Genomic DNA, 19816 nt, shown 5'->3' on the forward strand with positions numbered 1-19816 from the left:
GTACAATTTACTAATGCTAAAATAAAATTAGATAATAGAGTCTTAAAATAAGTAAAACCGTGTTTATTGCTCAATCATAATCATTTGATGAAAATCGTATATTTCTTCTTCTTCTTCTTCAAACCCTTATCCGCATCCCAATGATGCATAGAGGCACTGCATCATACAAATTCAGTGTTATCTTGATTGTTAAAACATGAAGAAAAGGTGAAGATTGTTAAAACATGAAAGAAGCCCTCCGCTTCAGGTACCAGTCCAGGGTAAAGAATCACTTATATTTATTTAACCCCCTTCCTTGGGAATCGAACCCCGGGCCTCCAGGACGGTAGCCAAGCGTGCTGGCCTACGCTACGGAGGTGGACAAAAATATAAGGTTCAAAATTAATATATTGAAGGCGTATATTTAGGTATACATTTTACACTACTGACTTCTACAGTGTTTGCAAAACAACACACAAGAATACAACACACAAAATAACACTACTTGATTTCAATTGTTAAAATTGAAAAAAGCAACAGCAAAAATATAAGGTTTATAATACCTTGAATTTTTTTAAACTATAAAATAAAATTTTCTCGGAAACATTAAAATGTCTCGAAAGCTCGAAAGAAGTCAGTTTCCAGCACGTCAAATACTGTATTGTTATTTTTCTCATTAATTTTTTAGGAGAATCCTCGCGTTGGCTGTCAACTTATTGTGTCACTCGTCCCATAATTGATAAGCAGCTCCGGAGCATCATTACGCGTATATAATCCCACACAATTTGTTATACGTTCTACATATAAAGAAAAAGTGTACTTTCGTCTGCTCACTAGTTTATTGTGACTCGATTTCAAAAGCTTTGCGTAGGCGTCTTAAAATATATATTTGAGGTATTTTCGAAACGTATAATAAAAACTATAACGACACACACATTGTGTTTATATATATATATATATATATATATATATATATATATATATATGTAATAAAATAACTAGGTACCTACCTATACATTTTATTAAGTACTTACAAAAAGTACCTACATAAAACAGTTCTACCACCAGATGCCGCATGCGTCGCTCAGAAGAAAACAAAAGACTTCCGATAATATTATTAACTGTCAGAATCAGATAGATAGATAGATAGATATAAAAATTATTATAAAGATTAATTAAGAATAAACTTTTATTGTCGTTTCTTTAATTACAAAGCAACACATTGTTTATTTTATTATTATACACCCACTTTACATATTATTTACACTTAATTTTCAAAAGGAAAATATTACCACGTTATAAAACGACAATTTTGTTAATTGGAAATGGATTATGAAACATTAGATGTATTAAAACAATTACTACAATATGTTCGGAGTGAGAGAGAAAAATTAGAAGATGATCAAAGAAAACGATTAGAAGATAATCAAAGAAGACGTGGAAATTTAAGAACTAGTGATAAAATTAAAAATAAAAATCATGTGAAAAAAATTTCTACAAAATATAAAATAAAATATACTCCAGAAAAGAAGAATTTCGAAGCAGATTGTGTGAGCAGGAATCCAGTATTAGAATCGAAGGAAAATGCAAATGAACAATTAAAAGTTGTAAATTTGGTTAAATTAGAAGATATTTTAAAAGATCAGAATAAAAATGAAGACATACAAATAACACAGAAACAGTGCTTGAAAAGTGAAAATAAAAATAAAGTAGAAAAAACTTCTACGAAAGATAAAATAAAATATTCTCCCGGAAAGAAGAATTTAGAAGTAGATTGTCTAAGCAGGAATCCAGTATTAAACTCGAATGAAAATGCAGATGAACAATTAAAAGTTGTAAATTTGGTTAAATTAGAAGATAATTTAAAAGATCAGGATAAAAATAAAGACATACAAATAACACAGAAACAGTGCTTGAAAAATGAAAATAAAAATAAAGTAGAAAAAACTTCTACGAAAGATAAAATAAAATATTCTCCAGGAAAGAAGAATTTAGAAGTAGATTGTCTAAGCAGGAATCCAGTATTAAATTCGAATGAAAATGCAGATGAACAATTAAAAGTTGTAAATTTGGTTATATTAGAAGATACTTTAAGAGATCTGAATAAAAATGAAGGAATTCAAAAGAAAAAAACAAATGGATTGAAAAAAACTGTGTCTACTTTAAAAGGGTCAAGAAAAAAAAAATACAAAAAAAAAGAAAGAAAGAAAAAAGAACGGAAAAAAAAAGAAAGAAAAAAAAACAAGAAAGAAAAAAAAAAAGAAAAAAAAGAAGGAAAAAAAAGAAAGAAAGAAAAAAAATAAAATCAAACCTTTATCATATCACTAAACTTATACCAGTCCCTTCACTACAAGAAGATGATCCGGAGGACGAGTGAAAATTTTACTATGAATTTTCATCCCCAAGGGGGGAGATGTAATAAAATAACTAGGTACCTACCTATACATTTTATTAAGTACTTACAAAAAGTACCTACATAAAACAGTTCTACCACCAGATGCCGCATGCGTCGCTCAGAAGAAAACAAAAGACTTCCGATAATATTATTAACTGTCAGAATCAGATAGATAGATAGATAGATATAAAAATTATTATAAAGATTAATTAAGAATAAACTTTTATTGTCGTTTCTTTAATTACAAAGCAACACATTGTTTATTTTATTATTATACACCCACTTTACATATTATTTACACTTAATTTTCAAAAGGAAAATATTACCACGTTATATATATATATATATATATATATATATATATATATATATATATATATATATATATATATATATATATATATATATATATATATATATATATATATATGTATATATATATATATATACATATATATATATATATATATATATATATATATATATATATATATATATATATATATATATATATATATATATATATATATATATATATATATATATATATATATACAAGGGGAAATTAATGAACTAACTTATATGTATATATATATATATATATATATATATATATATATATATATATATATATATATATATATATATATGTATATATATATATATATATACATATATATATATATATATATATATATATATATATATATATATATATATATATATATATATATATATATATATATATATATATATATATATATATATATATATATATATATATATATATATATATATATATATATATATATATATATATATATACAAGGGGAAATTAATGAACTAACTTCATATATTTTATTCGTTTATGGTTCCAGAAAAATGCATCGCTCAGATATCATCAATGTCATTTTCCTTTAATATGTATGTATCATGTTCTAATCTAGATAATATATGATTAACACAAACATATAAACGATTTGCGTATCGGTTTTTCCACGCAAAAAATATTGGAGGAAAAAAAATTGACCACTGTGCTAGATAGTAATAAAAGTGCAAAAAAGTTCTGAAATAGAAAAAAAAAAATTACAATTCTACGTATTACAAAAAAAAACTTTTCAATTAAAATATAACCTACGTGAACTCGATTACAATTGAATCCTCGGTTGAATCACCAAATTTTCCATGATTGTACGAGTGGTACGTGGTTAGACTACATAAGTACCTTAGTAGTACTGTAATTGACAAGTGATTGTCTTCAGAATAACTCCAAGCAGATTTGTCAACTTTACTCGAAAAGTGACTCACCATTCCATTTACACAAGATTATCTCGAATACTATGAAAAGGTTATTCTAAATGGCCCAAATAAATATTATTTGGGACATCAAATTTAATGATAACTTGGCAAATACCGCTAATTCTCTTCTCTCTGGCTCTTTCCCAACTTTGTAGACTGTTGGGGTCAGTTCTCTTCAGGTTGTAGGACCTTGGACGAACTTATTTCCTTTGCTTCACTTTGCTTGTCTCTGGAATCCCGTAAGCTGGCCCTGTCACATTGTCAGTCTCGGATCACCGAGAGAAGAATCACCCTCGCTGCCATACAGGGTAGTGCATCTTGGCGTTTATTTTCCCATGAATATTTGGTTTATTTCACTATTATTACCACTAATTAATATACTATAATATGACACGTGTTTCAATGTTCTCAACATCATTATCAAATACCGTATGTAAATACCGTAATTTACACAACTCTCTTAAATTTGAGCTTTTTTCATAAGGTGTTCGATAACAATGTTGAGTGCATCGAAATACGTATGACAAAAAAATATAATAATGTGTGGTACGAAGCTAGCTTTTTATTTTTAAATAGATGAGTACCATAAATTTACTAATTGATAGAATATTGGTACTAAATTGACTGCCTAATCAATTTATGTTTTCTTTGTGTTGCTTAAAACATAAGTTGGAAGACTTATAACCAGAGCAATGTGCTAAGAATAGTTTTGAACTATGATGACACAAAATACGTGAAAACTTCACGATCAAATAAACTATGCAGGTAATGTCTGTTGATACCTACCAAAAAAGCATACGGGTGCAAGTCCAAAATATGAAATGTTCAGGAAACTCAATTTAAGACCGTGTACGATACATCAAAAGGTAACATTGTATTAAAAATATGTTGCCTGTATGGTGAAATGACATATTTAGATACAAAGCATAAGCTGCAGTCTATTTGTTAGTGATATTGCACATTTAAATCAATAAAAAAATCATTTTTAATATGTCGCTCATTAAAATGTGATAAATACGCGTGAAACTCTAAAGAGTTTTTCTACAGAATTATCACAATTTTTATATTATTTTTTGACATCTCACCATCGATGATGAAGAATATGGAAGTCAGAGCATTTACGGCCATCATAGGCTGGTTTCAGTGATCACTTTACAGACGTGTAACATTCACAAATTCAACTTATGATTGACAACCACACTACTCAAATTATTGGAATTTCTATACATACATAAATGTATATTGTTCAAATTCGAAACATAGTGCTGGAATTCACTAGAATTTCACTAAAGATATCTATGGTATGATGAAAGAAGCTCGAAATGTTGTATATACATTTTTTTTTATTTGTTATTATTTACAACATTTTAAGTGTGTCCAAATACTTGTTCACAAAATCTGGATTATCTCCAATTACAGTTATTTTCATATTATTTTTGACATCTCATCAAAGACGAAGAATAATATGGAAGTCTGGGCATTTACGGGGCTGACGACCGTCATAGGCTGGTTTAAGTGATCACTTTACACACGTGTAACATTCACCAATTCTACCTATTATTGACAACTACTCTACTCAAATTCTTGGAAGTTCTATATATATGAACCAATTTTGAAACATTGTTCTTGATTCACTAGAACTTCACTAGAGACATCTATTGGTGAAATAAAAAGAAGCTTTTTATTGAGCAGAAACTCTTTTATTAGTATGTGAGGTCCGAATCAATAAAGGTGTTTTTATTTAAGTTTTTGAAATCGTCGAATTTTCCCATGAACGTTTTCATCGCAAACTTTTTTCTTTTGATTTTGAACTTGCCTCCTTATATTACTTGAACGCAGAGTACACACTAATGTAATATACATATGTAATATGTACCCACATACTACTGACTGCCACAATTCCTTTACATTCATATTATAATTCAGTCACGTCCTGAGAGGGTGAATCAGTCACAAATGAAGGATTATCTTGTAGGATTTTATACCACTGGTATTCAGTCGATAAATCTACAGCCGCAAGTAAACATGCGAAAAATATATTTCGAATAGTTTTTTTTTACTATTTTTTTCGTTTAAAACAAAATGGTTTTATCTGTTATATGGACGTAGAAGATATTCATATTGTTGGTAATATGGTAAGTTGTATATTTATATTTATATAATATATATATATATATATATATATATATATATATATATATATATATATATATATATATATATATATATATATATATATTATATATAAATATATATTATATATATATATATATATATATATATATATATATATATAATATATATATATATATATATATATATATATATATATATATATATATATATATATATATATATATATATATATATATATATATATATATATATATATATATATATATATATATACAAATATATATAAATATATATATATATATATATATATATATATATATATATATATATATATATATATATATATATATATATATATATATTTATGTATATATGTCCGGTTCCGTAGTGTAATGGTCAGCATGCTTGACCACCGTCCTGGAGGTCCCGGGTTCGAATCCCAAGGGGGGTAATATAAATAAAAGAGATTTTTTCACTCTAATATTTATTCAAAATTACCCTGGACTGGTACCTGAAGCGGAAGGCTGATCACCTCTCCTTCGTGTGTTCGATCGAGAAAACACTACGTTTATATGATGTAGTGTCCTATGCACCATTGAGGTGCGGATAAGGGTTTGAAGAAATATATGTACGCACATGCGCATACCGTTGTCTCCTTCGTTGCCTTCCCCACCTAACGACATCTTCCGGTTATTTTACTCACCATATTTTGAGTGCGTCAAAATCATTGTTCACAAATCTAGGCGTTATGTAATATAAATATGGTAACTTAAAACTCTAAGAAACAGTGATTGATGTCAATATTCAATATTTGGTATAATATTTATTATTTTATCCCCCTTTTAGTGATCTTATCACCTTCGCTCGACAATGGACCTGTCCGTCCACGCGGGGTTCGGCAGCGGCTTCGCGGGTGACGTCACAGAGTCCAGCCCGCCCGTGGGCATCCAGCACGCCTTCATCAACGCCATGCTCACCAGGAACATCAGCATGGACCTGGACGTGGACACGCTGCAGAGCATGTTCGAGGAGTGGGCGCGCCACATGCAGCCGGCCCGGCCCGACTGCCTCTACTGCTCGGGCGACATGAAGCAGGCGGTCATGAAGTATAACAATGTCCACGGATACGTCAGTCTGCTGGTGAGTATTATCTTTATCAGCCAGGGGCGTGCATTCCATATGGGCAGAAAAGCAGTGCCTATCCTAACTTACCCGCGTGACATATAAAAACGCAATCAGTACCTACCTAACCTTACTAAGTTGTACCTAGATTACCTTACTACCAGGGCGTGCATTCTACAATATATAGGCAGAAAAGCAGTGCCTATCATAACTTACCCGCGTGACATATAAAAACGCAACCAGTACCTACTCTACTTTACTAAGTAGTACCTAGCTATCTTATTTATCTTTTGAGATTATTTAAGGATCAACTTTGTTTATTTTCTTGTGACCTATACACACCCACTTTCATTTTTAAGATATATAATCTAAATATGCTGAAAATCCTTTTATATATAGGCAAGGAAAATTTTCTAACGCAACTAACAAATATAAAAAAAAGTAGTACCTGGCTTACCTTACTACCTACCTCTACTGCCTGCTCCAACTTTTTATCTGTGCACGCCACTGAATACAGGAAATGTAGAGTTGACTCTTGATCTATTTAGTTGACTTAAAAAAAACTTGTATAACACCACTTAATGAGTTTTATTTCATTACACTCAACTAGTTTCGAAAACTACAGATGTTTTAATCGACAAGTGAATAGTAAAACACTTGAAACAACGTATGTTTCACTGTTCACCTGCAGAAGGAAACATCTGTAGTTTTTAAACTAGTCGTAATGAAATAAAACTCATTAAGTGGTATTATAAAAGCGTTAATTTAAAAAAAAAATAATCAACATGTCATTCCACTATGTAATGCCGAATCAATAAATATTATTTTTTTCAAAACATATTACATACAAAGGTCATGTATACATATAATATTCCTATTTCAAGTAATTTCCTAAGTAATTTCTATTTCTCATTTTGGGACATGGGATTAAGGTTAACAAGACTGGAACACAAATAAAAATGTAACATTTTTTTTAAATAACCAAAACTGATACATGGCAAAATATAAAAACAATAAACAGGTATAAAAAATAGACATAAGAAGTATATTTCAAAGAAATAAATGAGAAAAACATAAGGTAAGAAGCATATTTCAAATAAACAAATGAGAAAATATAACAAATGAGAAAATATAAAAAAATAAAAGGTAAAAACAAAACAAGAAAATATGACTAAACACTACATATATTAAATATCTTTCCATAAAGTTCAAACCCTTATCCGCACCCCAATGATGCATAGGGCACTGCATCATGTAAATACAGTGTTATCTAGATCGTTAATACATGAAGGAAAGGTGATCAGCCCTCCGCTTCAGGTACCAGTCCAGGGTAATATGGAATAAATATTACAGTGAAAAAATCACTTATATTTATTTGACCCCCCTGGGAATCGAACCCGGGACCTCCAGAACGGTAGCCAAGTGTGCTGACCATTACACTACGGAGGCGGACATCCATAAAGTACTTTTTCAAATCCTTTATTTTGGATTCCCGATTTATTTAATATGATATTAAAGTTTAATAATTTTTATTTTCAGGTGTGTTTGTTCGGCACTATAGCTAACATAATGAATATTTTAGTGTTAACGAGAAAGGATCTAGCCTGCGCACCTATCAATAGGATTCTGAAATGGCTTGCAGTAACAGATATGCTTGTGATGTTGGAATATCTCCCATTCGCTATATACAGATACTTGGTAAGATATTTTTTTTCTTTAAAACTACTGACTAGCTATAGTTATTAATAAATATTTTAGGCGGGATAGTCCGCAGCTCAATTTTCCTTTAAAGCCAGGCAACATTTATCGAAATAGCATTTGTTGCTGAAAAACACCGTTTTTGTATTGAAAAAAATAGTTTTTCTTCGAAATAAATACATAGTGATGATAAGAATGGGTTATTTTCAAAGGTTTCAAGGAGGTAAAAGAAATTATGAAAAAATATTTGTTTCCCAAATTCCGATTTATATTCCATTTGTGGGTCGCGTACTGACTGTGTATTTGAGAATAATACACCATTCATGAAGGGTAGAATAAAGAAATGCCAAAAAAATTATACGTTTGTGGCCCTGTGGTTGGTAGAGGATTCTAATTCGGAGTTTCAAGGACCTATTTATAATTATGTGCGGATCACACCATAAAATATTTGTGGAAAATAGGAAAGAAAGCATCAAATCAATCATTCCACCAATGACGTCCACAGTAAACGCAAAAGCTCTTGTAATTGATATAAAAATACTGAATAAAATATGGGAGGAGGTAAATTCAGAATTAGCTAAATTAAACGCTGTTTTTTTATTTAACGTTTTATCTTATATTATATTTTTGAATTATGTAAATATTTATGTATTAAATGTTTTATCAAATGCTTTTTTTAGTAGACTCAAATAATCAGTATTTGATTTAAAAACGAAGTTCTACAAATTAAACGTCAAATCTATAAATAGTGTGTAAATATGTAAGTAACGTAATAGTTAATTTGACTTTATTTATATTAAAGGGAAAACAGTTTTTTTGGTTACATATAAAACCTTATAATTCATATCGACAACTGGTTCCAAAATAACAAAGTGTTTAAAGTGGTCAGGTTAGGAATCGTAACAATCGGCGGATATGTATGAGGAGATGCATGAACGTGAAAGAGGCGAAGAATGTTTGCAAGGACAGAGTGGTGTGGCACTTTATTTTCTCTGCCTACCCCTGTGGGGAGGGGCGTGATGGTTAGTTAGTTAGTTAGTTTTTTTTTTAAAACAGTAATGGTAATAATGGGCAATTAATATTGCATCGTTTTAGTGAAAAATTACCTCAAGGGCGTTTTACAATATTTTTACGTTTAAACGACGTACGTAAATATATTTTTTTCACATCAATATTTATAATTTAAATAAACGTATACATATGTGTCAAAATACAATATATTTTTTTCTTAATAATAAGAATCCAGTTAGTCATTCAAATAATATCAGTCATTAAAATGTTCGGTGAAAAAGAGAAAAATTAACAAATATTATGCCTTCTTGATCACTCAGGAGAGTAGCTTAGTACTCAGAAGTAAATTTAATTAATCTACCTAATTTACATGGATTTGGTGTTGCAACCCCTGGGAGAACTCCTGTTAAAAATTTATTTAATATAAGAAGTTATTCATGCTAATACTAACCATATTCTCTCAATACGAATTCCTAAACACAATATGGACTTTACGGGGTTTATATTATTCTTGGCGAACAACAGTAGTAAATTTTTCATAAATTATACGCACAAAGACTACAAGAGACCTATCTGAAATCTACACCTGTTTCTCAACTTAGTTCTTAGTTCTTTATTTAATTAATGCTGAATATTCTGAACATAAAAAATGTACCTACAGTAATAAGCTGAAGTTACGAAGTCGTGAATAGTGGGTAGTGGATAATGGGTAGCTCCCTTGTGGATTCAGCCTACTTGGAGATGACAATGAAAGTTGAGATATAAAATTCTACGTTAACGTGACATAATTGATTCTAGAAATAAATAAAAAGTTCACTCTATCGTATATTGTAGATGGTGCTGCGATATGTATGATGTATGGCACATGTATGAATGTATGTATATGTGTACATATCGATGGCCCCTTCGTAAAGTACACTATCTGCGAATCTGTTACTTCACAGGAGAGAGCTTAGAAGATTTTATCAACGTATTTTTTTTTTGTTAACGGTTTTATCTGAAATTCTAAACTTGTATTATACGTTCAAAAACACGATAAAATAATGTATTAAATCATTTTAAAACTTTATGGTTTGTCAAAAATAAGTAGTTAGCGTTTTAGGAGTTTAGTTCATTTCGAAAATTTGATGTAGATAGCATCTTATACGCCTGAAAACAAGGCGTAATTTATTTTACATATTTTTTTTGTTTATTTGTATTTGTAGATAACGGTCCGTTGATAACGTACACCATATATCTCAAAATTGACAAAAAATATAGTTAGAGCACTTTACGTAGGGCACGTCGATATGAGTGTCTTTTTATTCCTGGCTCCTGACTGTTGGGGTCAGCTCTCCTCGTCCTCAGGTTGTAGCTCCTTATATCGTGGACAACGTCACCTAGAACATGCCTTCGAATAATGTGTTCTTTCCGCAGCATCCATGAATTCTTTGGTCTTCCTCAAAGTCTGATTGCCTGGTTCACGATTGCTTTACTATTGATGTCTGTTACACGCAGGCTTCCATGAATGCGCGAACTCTTTATTTTGCCTCTAAGGGATAATCCAGCTGACCATCTAAGCCATGGGTGGCCAACCTTTTCAGCAGCCGGGCTAAATTTTAGAAATGAGATTTCCTACCGGGCCATAAAACGAAATTTCTTTAATTATTCAAAGCAAACGTGAAATATTTTGTTTTTTTAAAGACCATATGATAAAAATGAAAATCAAACACATTTTTTTAAAATTAGAGTTAGGCAATAATCAAACGCTTTTATTAAATAAGGGACAGGCTTATTTTTGAGAAATCAGTTTTATTTTCGGGACACAGAATTTTAACGACACTCTCCAAACATTTCTTAACCATTTCACAATCTGAATATTGGTTAATTTTCTTTGCTAGTATCATGGATACTGCATAACTCTATCAGTCGGTTATAGCAGCATCAATATGTATTTAAAAGTCGATCGCAAAATGTTGTGATTGTTTGTTAAAACGAATATACTATAGAAGATAATCATATCCTTCCATATATAGGATATGATTAGAAATACGCACGATTGAATGTTCTTTTGGTGGTTTTATGTACACTTAAAGAAAAAATGTGTGATATGCTCCGCGGGCCACAAGAAGACACCTGGCGGGCCGCGGGTTGGCCACCCTTGATTAAGCATTCGCATTTCAGCAGTTCTAGTTGCGTAAAGTAGGTGTTCTACATTTTCTAGCATTCAGAGCTAAGGGAGTGCAGGTCTGATAATTGTTTGGTAAACTTTTCCCTTTAACTTGGCTGGCATTTTTGGGTCACAAAGGACTCTCGTCACGGATCGAAACTTCATCCACCCCACACTAATTCTATGCATTACGTCTGCTGTGCACCCTCCATCCCTGTGGATTAGTGACCCTAGATATTTCAAGGAGTCGCAATTAGGTAAGGTATTGCTTCTCCATTTAACCGTGTTAGAAGGATGGCAGCATTTGTATTCTCGAACGGTAGGTACTTATACTCGGACTAATTTCTACTCAGTCGCAATCCATGCTCCTTTGTATTTGTGCATATAAATATGGTTTATATTTCCTTTTACCTGCTGATGAGAATATCTGTAGTTGTGGAAACTAGATGTGTTTACATTAATACATTCAAAAGCGATCTTAATCCTACAACTAATACTAACCCTAATACTAAACTATCGTAAAAATTACGACGGCAAAATGACAATTCCTGGAAAAAAAATAATGTTCGCATCATTCCTGCGCCCCCTTCTTCACAGTACCTTCCCAATGTATTTTTTTTCATTATTACGTGATCTATTAAATCCAAAGAATGATATTATTATTTATAAAATAATAAAAGTTTTTGACTATTTAATTTCTTCCAGTATTGTTTCTATGTCGTATTTTTTTTACGAATGTTTAGTAACAACGTCACTCGTAGGATAGTTTAGTAATCTAGAACCAACCAAGTGTTTTATTTTTACCGAAAAATTAATAAAAGATGTTTGTTTTTTTGTAAGAAGTAAAATTCAATAATAACGAATTTTTTTAGTATTTTTTTTCTCGGCATTTTAATCATGTCAATCACTAATCATGGGTTTATGAATTGAAGTTAATATCACTATTTTTTGTGCACAGAGCTCGATGTATAGTTCTCCAAATGCTGATTTAGTCAGAGGCTGTAATTAAAAAAAGCAACACTTCGTGCTTATTGCTTTTTATCGACCCTCGACTTATCTACGTCGATAAAAGTGTCCATAATCCCGCCCCTGCTCAGCAAAATATGTACACTCGAGTTCTAATCATTACCGGTAATATTTCACCTCCATTGTGTAACTCAATAGGCAGCCCATTTGCGGTTATATTGTGTAATTTATTGCTGTATACCATTATGTAGAATAATCGCTATTTGTAAAGCAAAGAAACGACCAATACTAACATTGTACGGAAGGTATTCGGGGATTTCCATTCAAAAACTTCGCTCCGAAATTAATTGAAAATTACCATAATATACATGGAATTAATTGAAGTAACGTTTACTTTGAAAATGCTAATAAATAATACTGTTATCTGTAGCACCATCATTAAGGTAATTTAACATAACCGAATGAATAATTAATTGAATTTTTAGGAGATTCTTTTTGAACAGATCCGTGCAAATTATTTTTATGCTTTAAAAATGAAAAATTCAGTGCTTGAAAAAAGCTACTATTTTCATGTTATTTGAAAGTTGGTCTTAATAATCGCGTATTTTATTCATAAATGAAGGCATTCCTCCACCGCTAGCCATAGTTGTTATTAAGAACGTGAAACTTGCAAAATGACTAAATTATTATGTATAGATAAACATGTAAAAGCGTTTGATCAAAATATTAATTCTCCTAAAATTATTCATGTTTTTTATACGTTGTTCGAACACTTGTTTAAAATTTAATATCGAACACTTTGAAGAGCTAAAATTTACCCTCGAATAGTTATTTCAAATTTAATATCAAACACTGATTAATGTAGAACTAAAATATACTATCGAATACTCAATTAAAATGTAATATCAAACTCTTACTTAAACAATAGAATGAATGCAGAACTAAAATTTTAAATCAAACATTTATTTAAAATTTAATATCGAGCAATTACTAGTGAATGACTATCAAACACTTGTTTAAAATATAATATCAAACACTTACATAAACAATGAAATTAATGCAAAACTAAAATTTAGTATGGAATACTTATTTAAAATATAATATCAAACACTTACTAATGAATGCAGAACTAAAATATACTATCAAACACTTAATTAAAATGTAATATCGAACACTTAGTAATGAATGCAGAGCTAAAATTTATACCCATAATTAACAATATGATAATGACTAAAGCCTCGCCCCTATTGTCTATGTTCCCACTGATAGAATGAGATGAGATAAGATGAGAAATAAAAATAAAAATTAAATTAATAAATACAAATAAGAAACAGCTACTATCCCCTCTTCAACTTTCAACGTCCTAAGGACCCGACTCTAAAATTTAGAATTAGCTTAACATACGGTGTTTGAAAATGATGCGGAATGCATGGAAACACGTGACACAGTAGATTTTAAGAAATAGTGGTATTTACTAAGTAAAACAATAATTAAAAATTGATATATCTTACCACAAAGTGACTGCCGAATTAATTAATGAAACTAAAATTTACTTCATAAAATTCCAGGTATTTCCAAAGCAAATGGAATTTCCTCATTTCTGGGCGGTGTACTTGCTGCTGCACATGCACTTCACTCAGATATGTCACACGACTTCCATCTGCTTGACTCTCACTCTGGCCGTGTGGAGATACCTCGCCATCAGGTAAGGTATACGAGCCGACAGTAGGCATTCAATGCTCTTACAGGCCAACAGATGGCAGGCCATGGTGTTATTCTATGGGTGATGAGCAGGGGCGTGCATTCCATGTAGGCAGAAAACCAGTGCCTATCCTAACTTACATGCGTGACATATAAAAACGCAACGAGTACCTATCCTACCTTACTAAGTAGTACCTAGCTTACCTTACTACCTTACTCTACTGGCTTCTCTTATTGATTCTCTGTGCACCCCATTGGTGATGACACACGTACAGACTAGTAATCACACAAGCGTGTATGCAACTCATAGTTAAAAAAAAAAAATTAAAGAACAACCCGCAGTCTCTACATTTACCATAGAGGCTTGTCTGCAGGTAGGATAGTAAAGATAAGGAAGGTAAATGTGAAAAATACATCACAAATACGTAGACCAATTTAAAATAAGTATTTCTTGAATTTTACAAGAGTCGAACGCGCGACGCCAGTTTCGCAGTCGAGCGTCTACCCAACTAAGCCACGGCGCCTGCCTTGACCTATCCATTGCTGTTATTATCATATTATATATTAAAATAACCTTCTCGTAAGTAGTAATATGTCAATTTATGCGTGTTAGCATCATTTATAAAGTGATATGTAGTACATATACATTTCTTTGATTCTATTTTTAGTGTTTGTGTGTTTGGTCTTGAGGTTTAATCTATAATTGAGCTTACGTCTGGGATGCCCTATGCACCCTTTAATCAAAGAAGAAGACTGCGATAGCCTTTTAAAACTTTGTTTGATCATGTCCTGTTGAAACATTTTCTATAAAAAGCATATCACACTTATTTCCGCTTGAATATGGTTTCCATACATCCTATTTTTCCCCCGGAAATGACCATTTATTGGGGTCGCGTCTTGGTAGGTTTTTTAAATGGATATGTAAAAAGTTTTGGATTTCACCCTTTCAGCTATTTTTACTGAATTCAGAGATAGCGGTACGACAATCTTCCTTTCCTTGGCCTATTTGTACCGAACCACAAAAAAATAAAGATTGTCCCTTTTTCATCTTTGTCGCATTATGGTAAACCCTATCTGCACAATATTTTATAGTTTCGTTTGAGTAACACATCCGGATGTATTATTTAATATAACCCAATCCCATTTTCTCCTGACATAGTAGCGACATTTTTCCGACAAAATATCGTAGGGGTAAAAAACTTATATCATGGAAAGAAAGAAGCGGTCTCAATGAGTGACAGAATGACATAACTCAACAAAAAGTTGATGCTGCCCGTCAATTGATAAATGCGTTTGTAGTATGTATTTATAGTTGATCATTAAAACAGATACACAGGAATGATAATAATATATAGAATAAATAAAAACAGATTGACATTAAATCCGTCCTAAACAGAATATCTCCAGATAGCCACACCTAAAGGACAGAATTTTATATTAAATATGACCACCCAATAATATTTTTTATACTTCATATAATACAAGTATGTTATGTAATATTTGGGAGGCATATGGTAAAAAACCAGATTCTTCTTGTTGATTTATATAATTACTTTAATTTTAACTTCTGAAAGTAATTGTTAATAGTCTCATATGTTCTATCGTACGAGATTATTTATAGGAAGTGAATAATATCTTCGATTGCAATCCTATATTTATGTATATATATATATATATATATATATATATATATATATATATATATATATATATATATATATATATATATATATATATATATATATATATATATATATATACATATATATATATATATATATATATATATATATATATATATATATATATATATATATATATAATAAATATATATATATATATATATATATATATATATATATATATATATATATATATATATATATATATATATATATATGTGTATATATATATATATATATATATATATATATATATATATATATATATATATATATATATATATATATATATATATATATATATATATATATATATATATATATAAATATATATATATATATATACACATTTATACAATACACATATGCATGCTCACATACGCATTAATACTACTGGATATTTGTGTCCAAATCTGTTTTCAATCCATTGGTTTTAAGTTATTTTTCTCTTAAATGGTTTGAATAAAACATGGCCGCGTAGATTTTTATGTGTTCTAATATTTTTTTTCGTGAAAAAACAAATAAATCGTAAAAACTTATGTGTTTTCTGTGTTAATCTTATATTATCTGTTTTATACATTATTCTTAAAATAAGTCACAAAATACATATTGAAAGATATAAAACATTGATAATATCTGGCCGAAATACTTGTTTCAGGAACCATTGACGAATAAAACATATTGTTGCTGTTACCCAATCACAAAAAAAATGTAGAATATTTTTCATACTAGTTTTTTTCTTTCTATTTATAGGTTTAATAAATATTATTTATGGAAACAAATTCAAAAAGCCCTCTAATGTTCCTTTTTTCGTACATGAAATTAAAATAAATAAATAAATAAAATATTTTTATAAACTAAATACATCGAAAATTTACAGGCATGGAAAATAAAATGATAAGAAGAGGTTGCATTTGAAAGAAGTTTGTTTTGGCATGATTCATGATAGCAAGAATATTTATGTATGATAAAACACCTTTTTTCCAATCAGAGATTAAGAAATAATTTTGAAGCTATGCTTCCGTCTTCAGGTCTAAATATAAACTCTTTATATTTAGACCTGAAGAAAATAAACTCAAGTAGTGAAAAACAAGCGTTTTTCTTTTACAATTTCATCGTGTCTTACCACAAAGTGAATACCGAAACAATAAATAAAAAATATTTTAATTTATTTTTATAGGTTTCCTCAGTTAAACCACGTTCTGTGTTCGGAGAGGCGCTGCAGTATGGCCGTCCTCATCAGCTTCGTTCTCCCGGTCTTCCTGAACGCTCCCACCTTCGTTCTCTTCCACGTCCGTAGAACGGTCATCATAGAGCACATGAGACCCGTCACCCTCTACCACGTGGACTCAGATTACGAAGGACTCCTCTTCAAAATAAACTTCTGGATGCACGGAGTCCTGATCAAACTCTTGCCGTGCGTCATCCTGACCATCATAAGCGTGTGGCTTATCAGGGCTCTCTACACGGCGAACATAAGAAAAGCAGCCTTGCGACTGCACAGTTGCGACCCGCCTTCCAAGCAAGAAAAGCACGTGTTCAAATTCGACAGAAGAACATACAGGACCACAAGAATGCTAGTAGCTGTCCTCGTACTGTTCTTGCTAACAGAAATCCCTCAAGGCGTTCTGGGTTTGATGAGCGGAGTCCTAGGACAATGCTTCTTCCAACAGTGCTACTATTTGTTCGGAGAACTGATGGACATTTTGGCCCTGTTAAACGGAGCGATCAACTTTATTTTGTACTGCGCAATGAGTCGCCAGTTCAGAATGATGTTCAAATTGCTCTTTATGCCCAAGGTTCTCACCAGGCGATCCGCTAACGTGTCGCAGGATGTTCAAAGTACGAGAATATGATGTAGAAAGGATGACCTAGAAATGGTTCAGCTTGCCGATTTTTGAAGACATGTTACAAGTACAGAGACGATAACAGAAATTGAAAAGCTGGGTGGAAAAACAGCTTTAAACAAGCTTTTTGGGATACTGGTGATTCTATAACATTTATCTATGTGACTTTTGTACGTTGCACCTTAAAGACAATACATGGTATGCTCAATACAGTATGTAGTTTATATTGAAATTAAATTCGACATGAACCAAAAATCGACAATATTATATCATTGTCGATATGTCACTAAAAAATTATTTTAACGTTTCAAAAGGAAAAAATGTAGAGCGAAATGGACATCCATTTTTTCCATTCCTGGGAATTTGGGGTTTTCTACTAAGATGTCCATTTTCGACAAATTAAGGTCTAATTTTTAAGGCAGCAGACCGATTTCCGTAAGACTTAGTGACTTTGTGAGTTGATGTACCACACTTTTAATATAACGTATTAAAAGTATGGTACATCAACTCACACAAACTTTGAGCTGTTTTTTTTTACATTTTTCACCAAAACGTACAGTTATTATATTTAAGGTAACATCTAGTCTAATGTATTACCGTTACAATCGATCAAGTCATCATTTTTAGGTCAATCCATATTCATTAAATGATTATCCACCATAATTTTTGTTAATGATATCAATGATACGTTTATTATATTTTTATTAGTATAATTTTTGTGCCATTAAAATAAATGTATTTATTAAAATAATGTAATTTTTTCTAAATAAAATCGTACTCCACAAGTTAGCAATAAGTATTGTGTAAAAAATAAACTTGTTGATTACTTGTATATAATAATTGTTAGAAAATCAATATTTATGGTACACATTTAAAAAAAAAACTTAGAATTAACAAACATTTGTTTTCAGCGGTTGTTGTCTGTGATGTATTAATACATAAATATTTTTTTTTTATATTATTTAATACGTATACCATAAATATACCATTTAGGTACATGGATTTAAATTTGCAATTTTGTTAATAAAATTTTTAGCTTTAAAAATTTAGTTTTCTAGTCATTTTATAGTGACATATGTATGTTATATTTCAAGGTTTTATTTTCCTGTCATTGATTTTAACATTTTTCTGCAAATACAAATACAAATACAAATGCAAATACGTGAGCATAAATCAAAAGCTGACTTAGTCAATCCACAACATTTTGAAAAAGCTAATTTAAATGTTTTATACAACTCAGCAGATTTTGTAAATTTATTTCTCAAATCCAATGAAAATAATACACTCATTAAGTATACTTAAGAACACGATTCCTCCTCGTCTTCTTCTTTTTCTTCTTCTAACCCTTATTTACCCTAAGTGGTGCATAGGGAACTCCACCATATTGGACCTACATATGTTATCTTGATTGTAACTTACGTGAAGGCAAGGTGAATCCTGTGCTTCAGGTACCAAGGGTAAAATCAAATTTATATTAGAGTTAAAAATCATAAAAATTTATTTCAACCCATCCTGGGAATCGAACCCAGGGACTTCAGAACGGTAGCTAGACTGCTAATATCACGATTCAGGATTTAAAAAATATTTATTCATGTCAATTCGATTTGGCTGTTTTACTTAATTTTCGCAGTTATATACTTATGTAAATAATTATCTAAGGACTTTATGGAGAGGATTTTAATAAGTATTTAATGTTTTATTTACAACCGGGTATACCCTTTAAAATTGTAAGTAGGTAAAACGATATATTATTAATATTTATGACATTAACTTTACGGTTAATCATTTTTACAAAATGTTATCATATTTCTGGTGTTGTAATCGTCCTGAC

The 19816-nt window shown here is 30.4% G+C and overlaps 1 protein-coding gene across 1 annotated transcript; it reads left to right on the forward strand.

The window, feature by feature from the left end:
* Nucleotides 1-6723: 6723 nt before the first annotated feature.
* Nucleotides 6724-18410, forward strand: LOC148299023 (G protein-coupled receptor dmsr-1-like). The gene is made up of 4 exons (XM_088276445.1): nt 6724-6949; nt 8471-8629; nt 14324-14460; nt 17319-18410. The coding sequence occupies exons 1-4, from the start codon at nt 6779-6781 to the stop codon at nt 17992-17994; spliced, it is 1143 nt and encodes a 380-aa protein (XP_088132571.1). The 5' UTR covers nt 6724-6778; the 3' UTR covers nt 17995-18410.
* Nucleotides 18411-19816: the final 1406 nt, after the last annotated feature.

This window comes from Brachycentrus maculatus, unplaced genomic scaffold (assembly GCF_059751285.1).
Source record: "Brachycentrus maculatus isolate JH-2025_06_01 unplaced genomic scaffold, ASM5975128v1 h1tg001414l, whole genome shotgun sequence".
Lineage (NCBI taxonomy): Eukaryota > Metazoa > Arthropoda > Insecta > Trichoptera > Brachycentridae > Brachycentrus > Brachycentrus maculatus.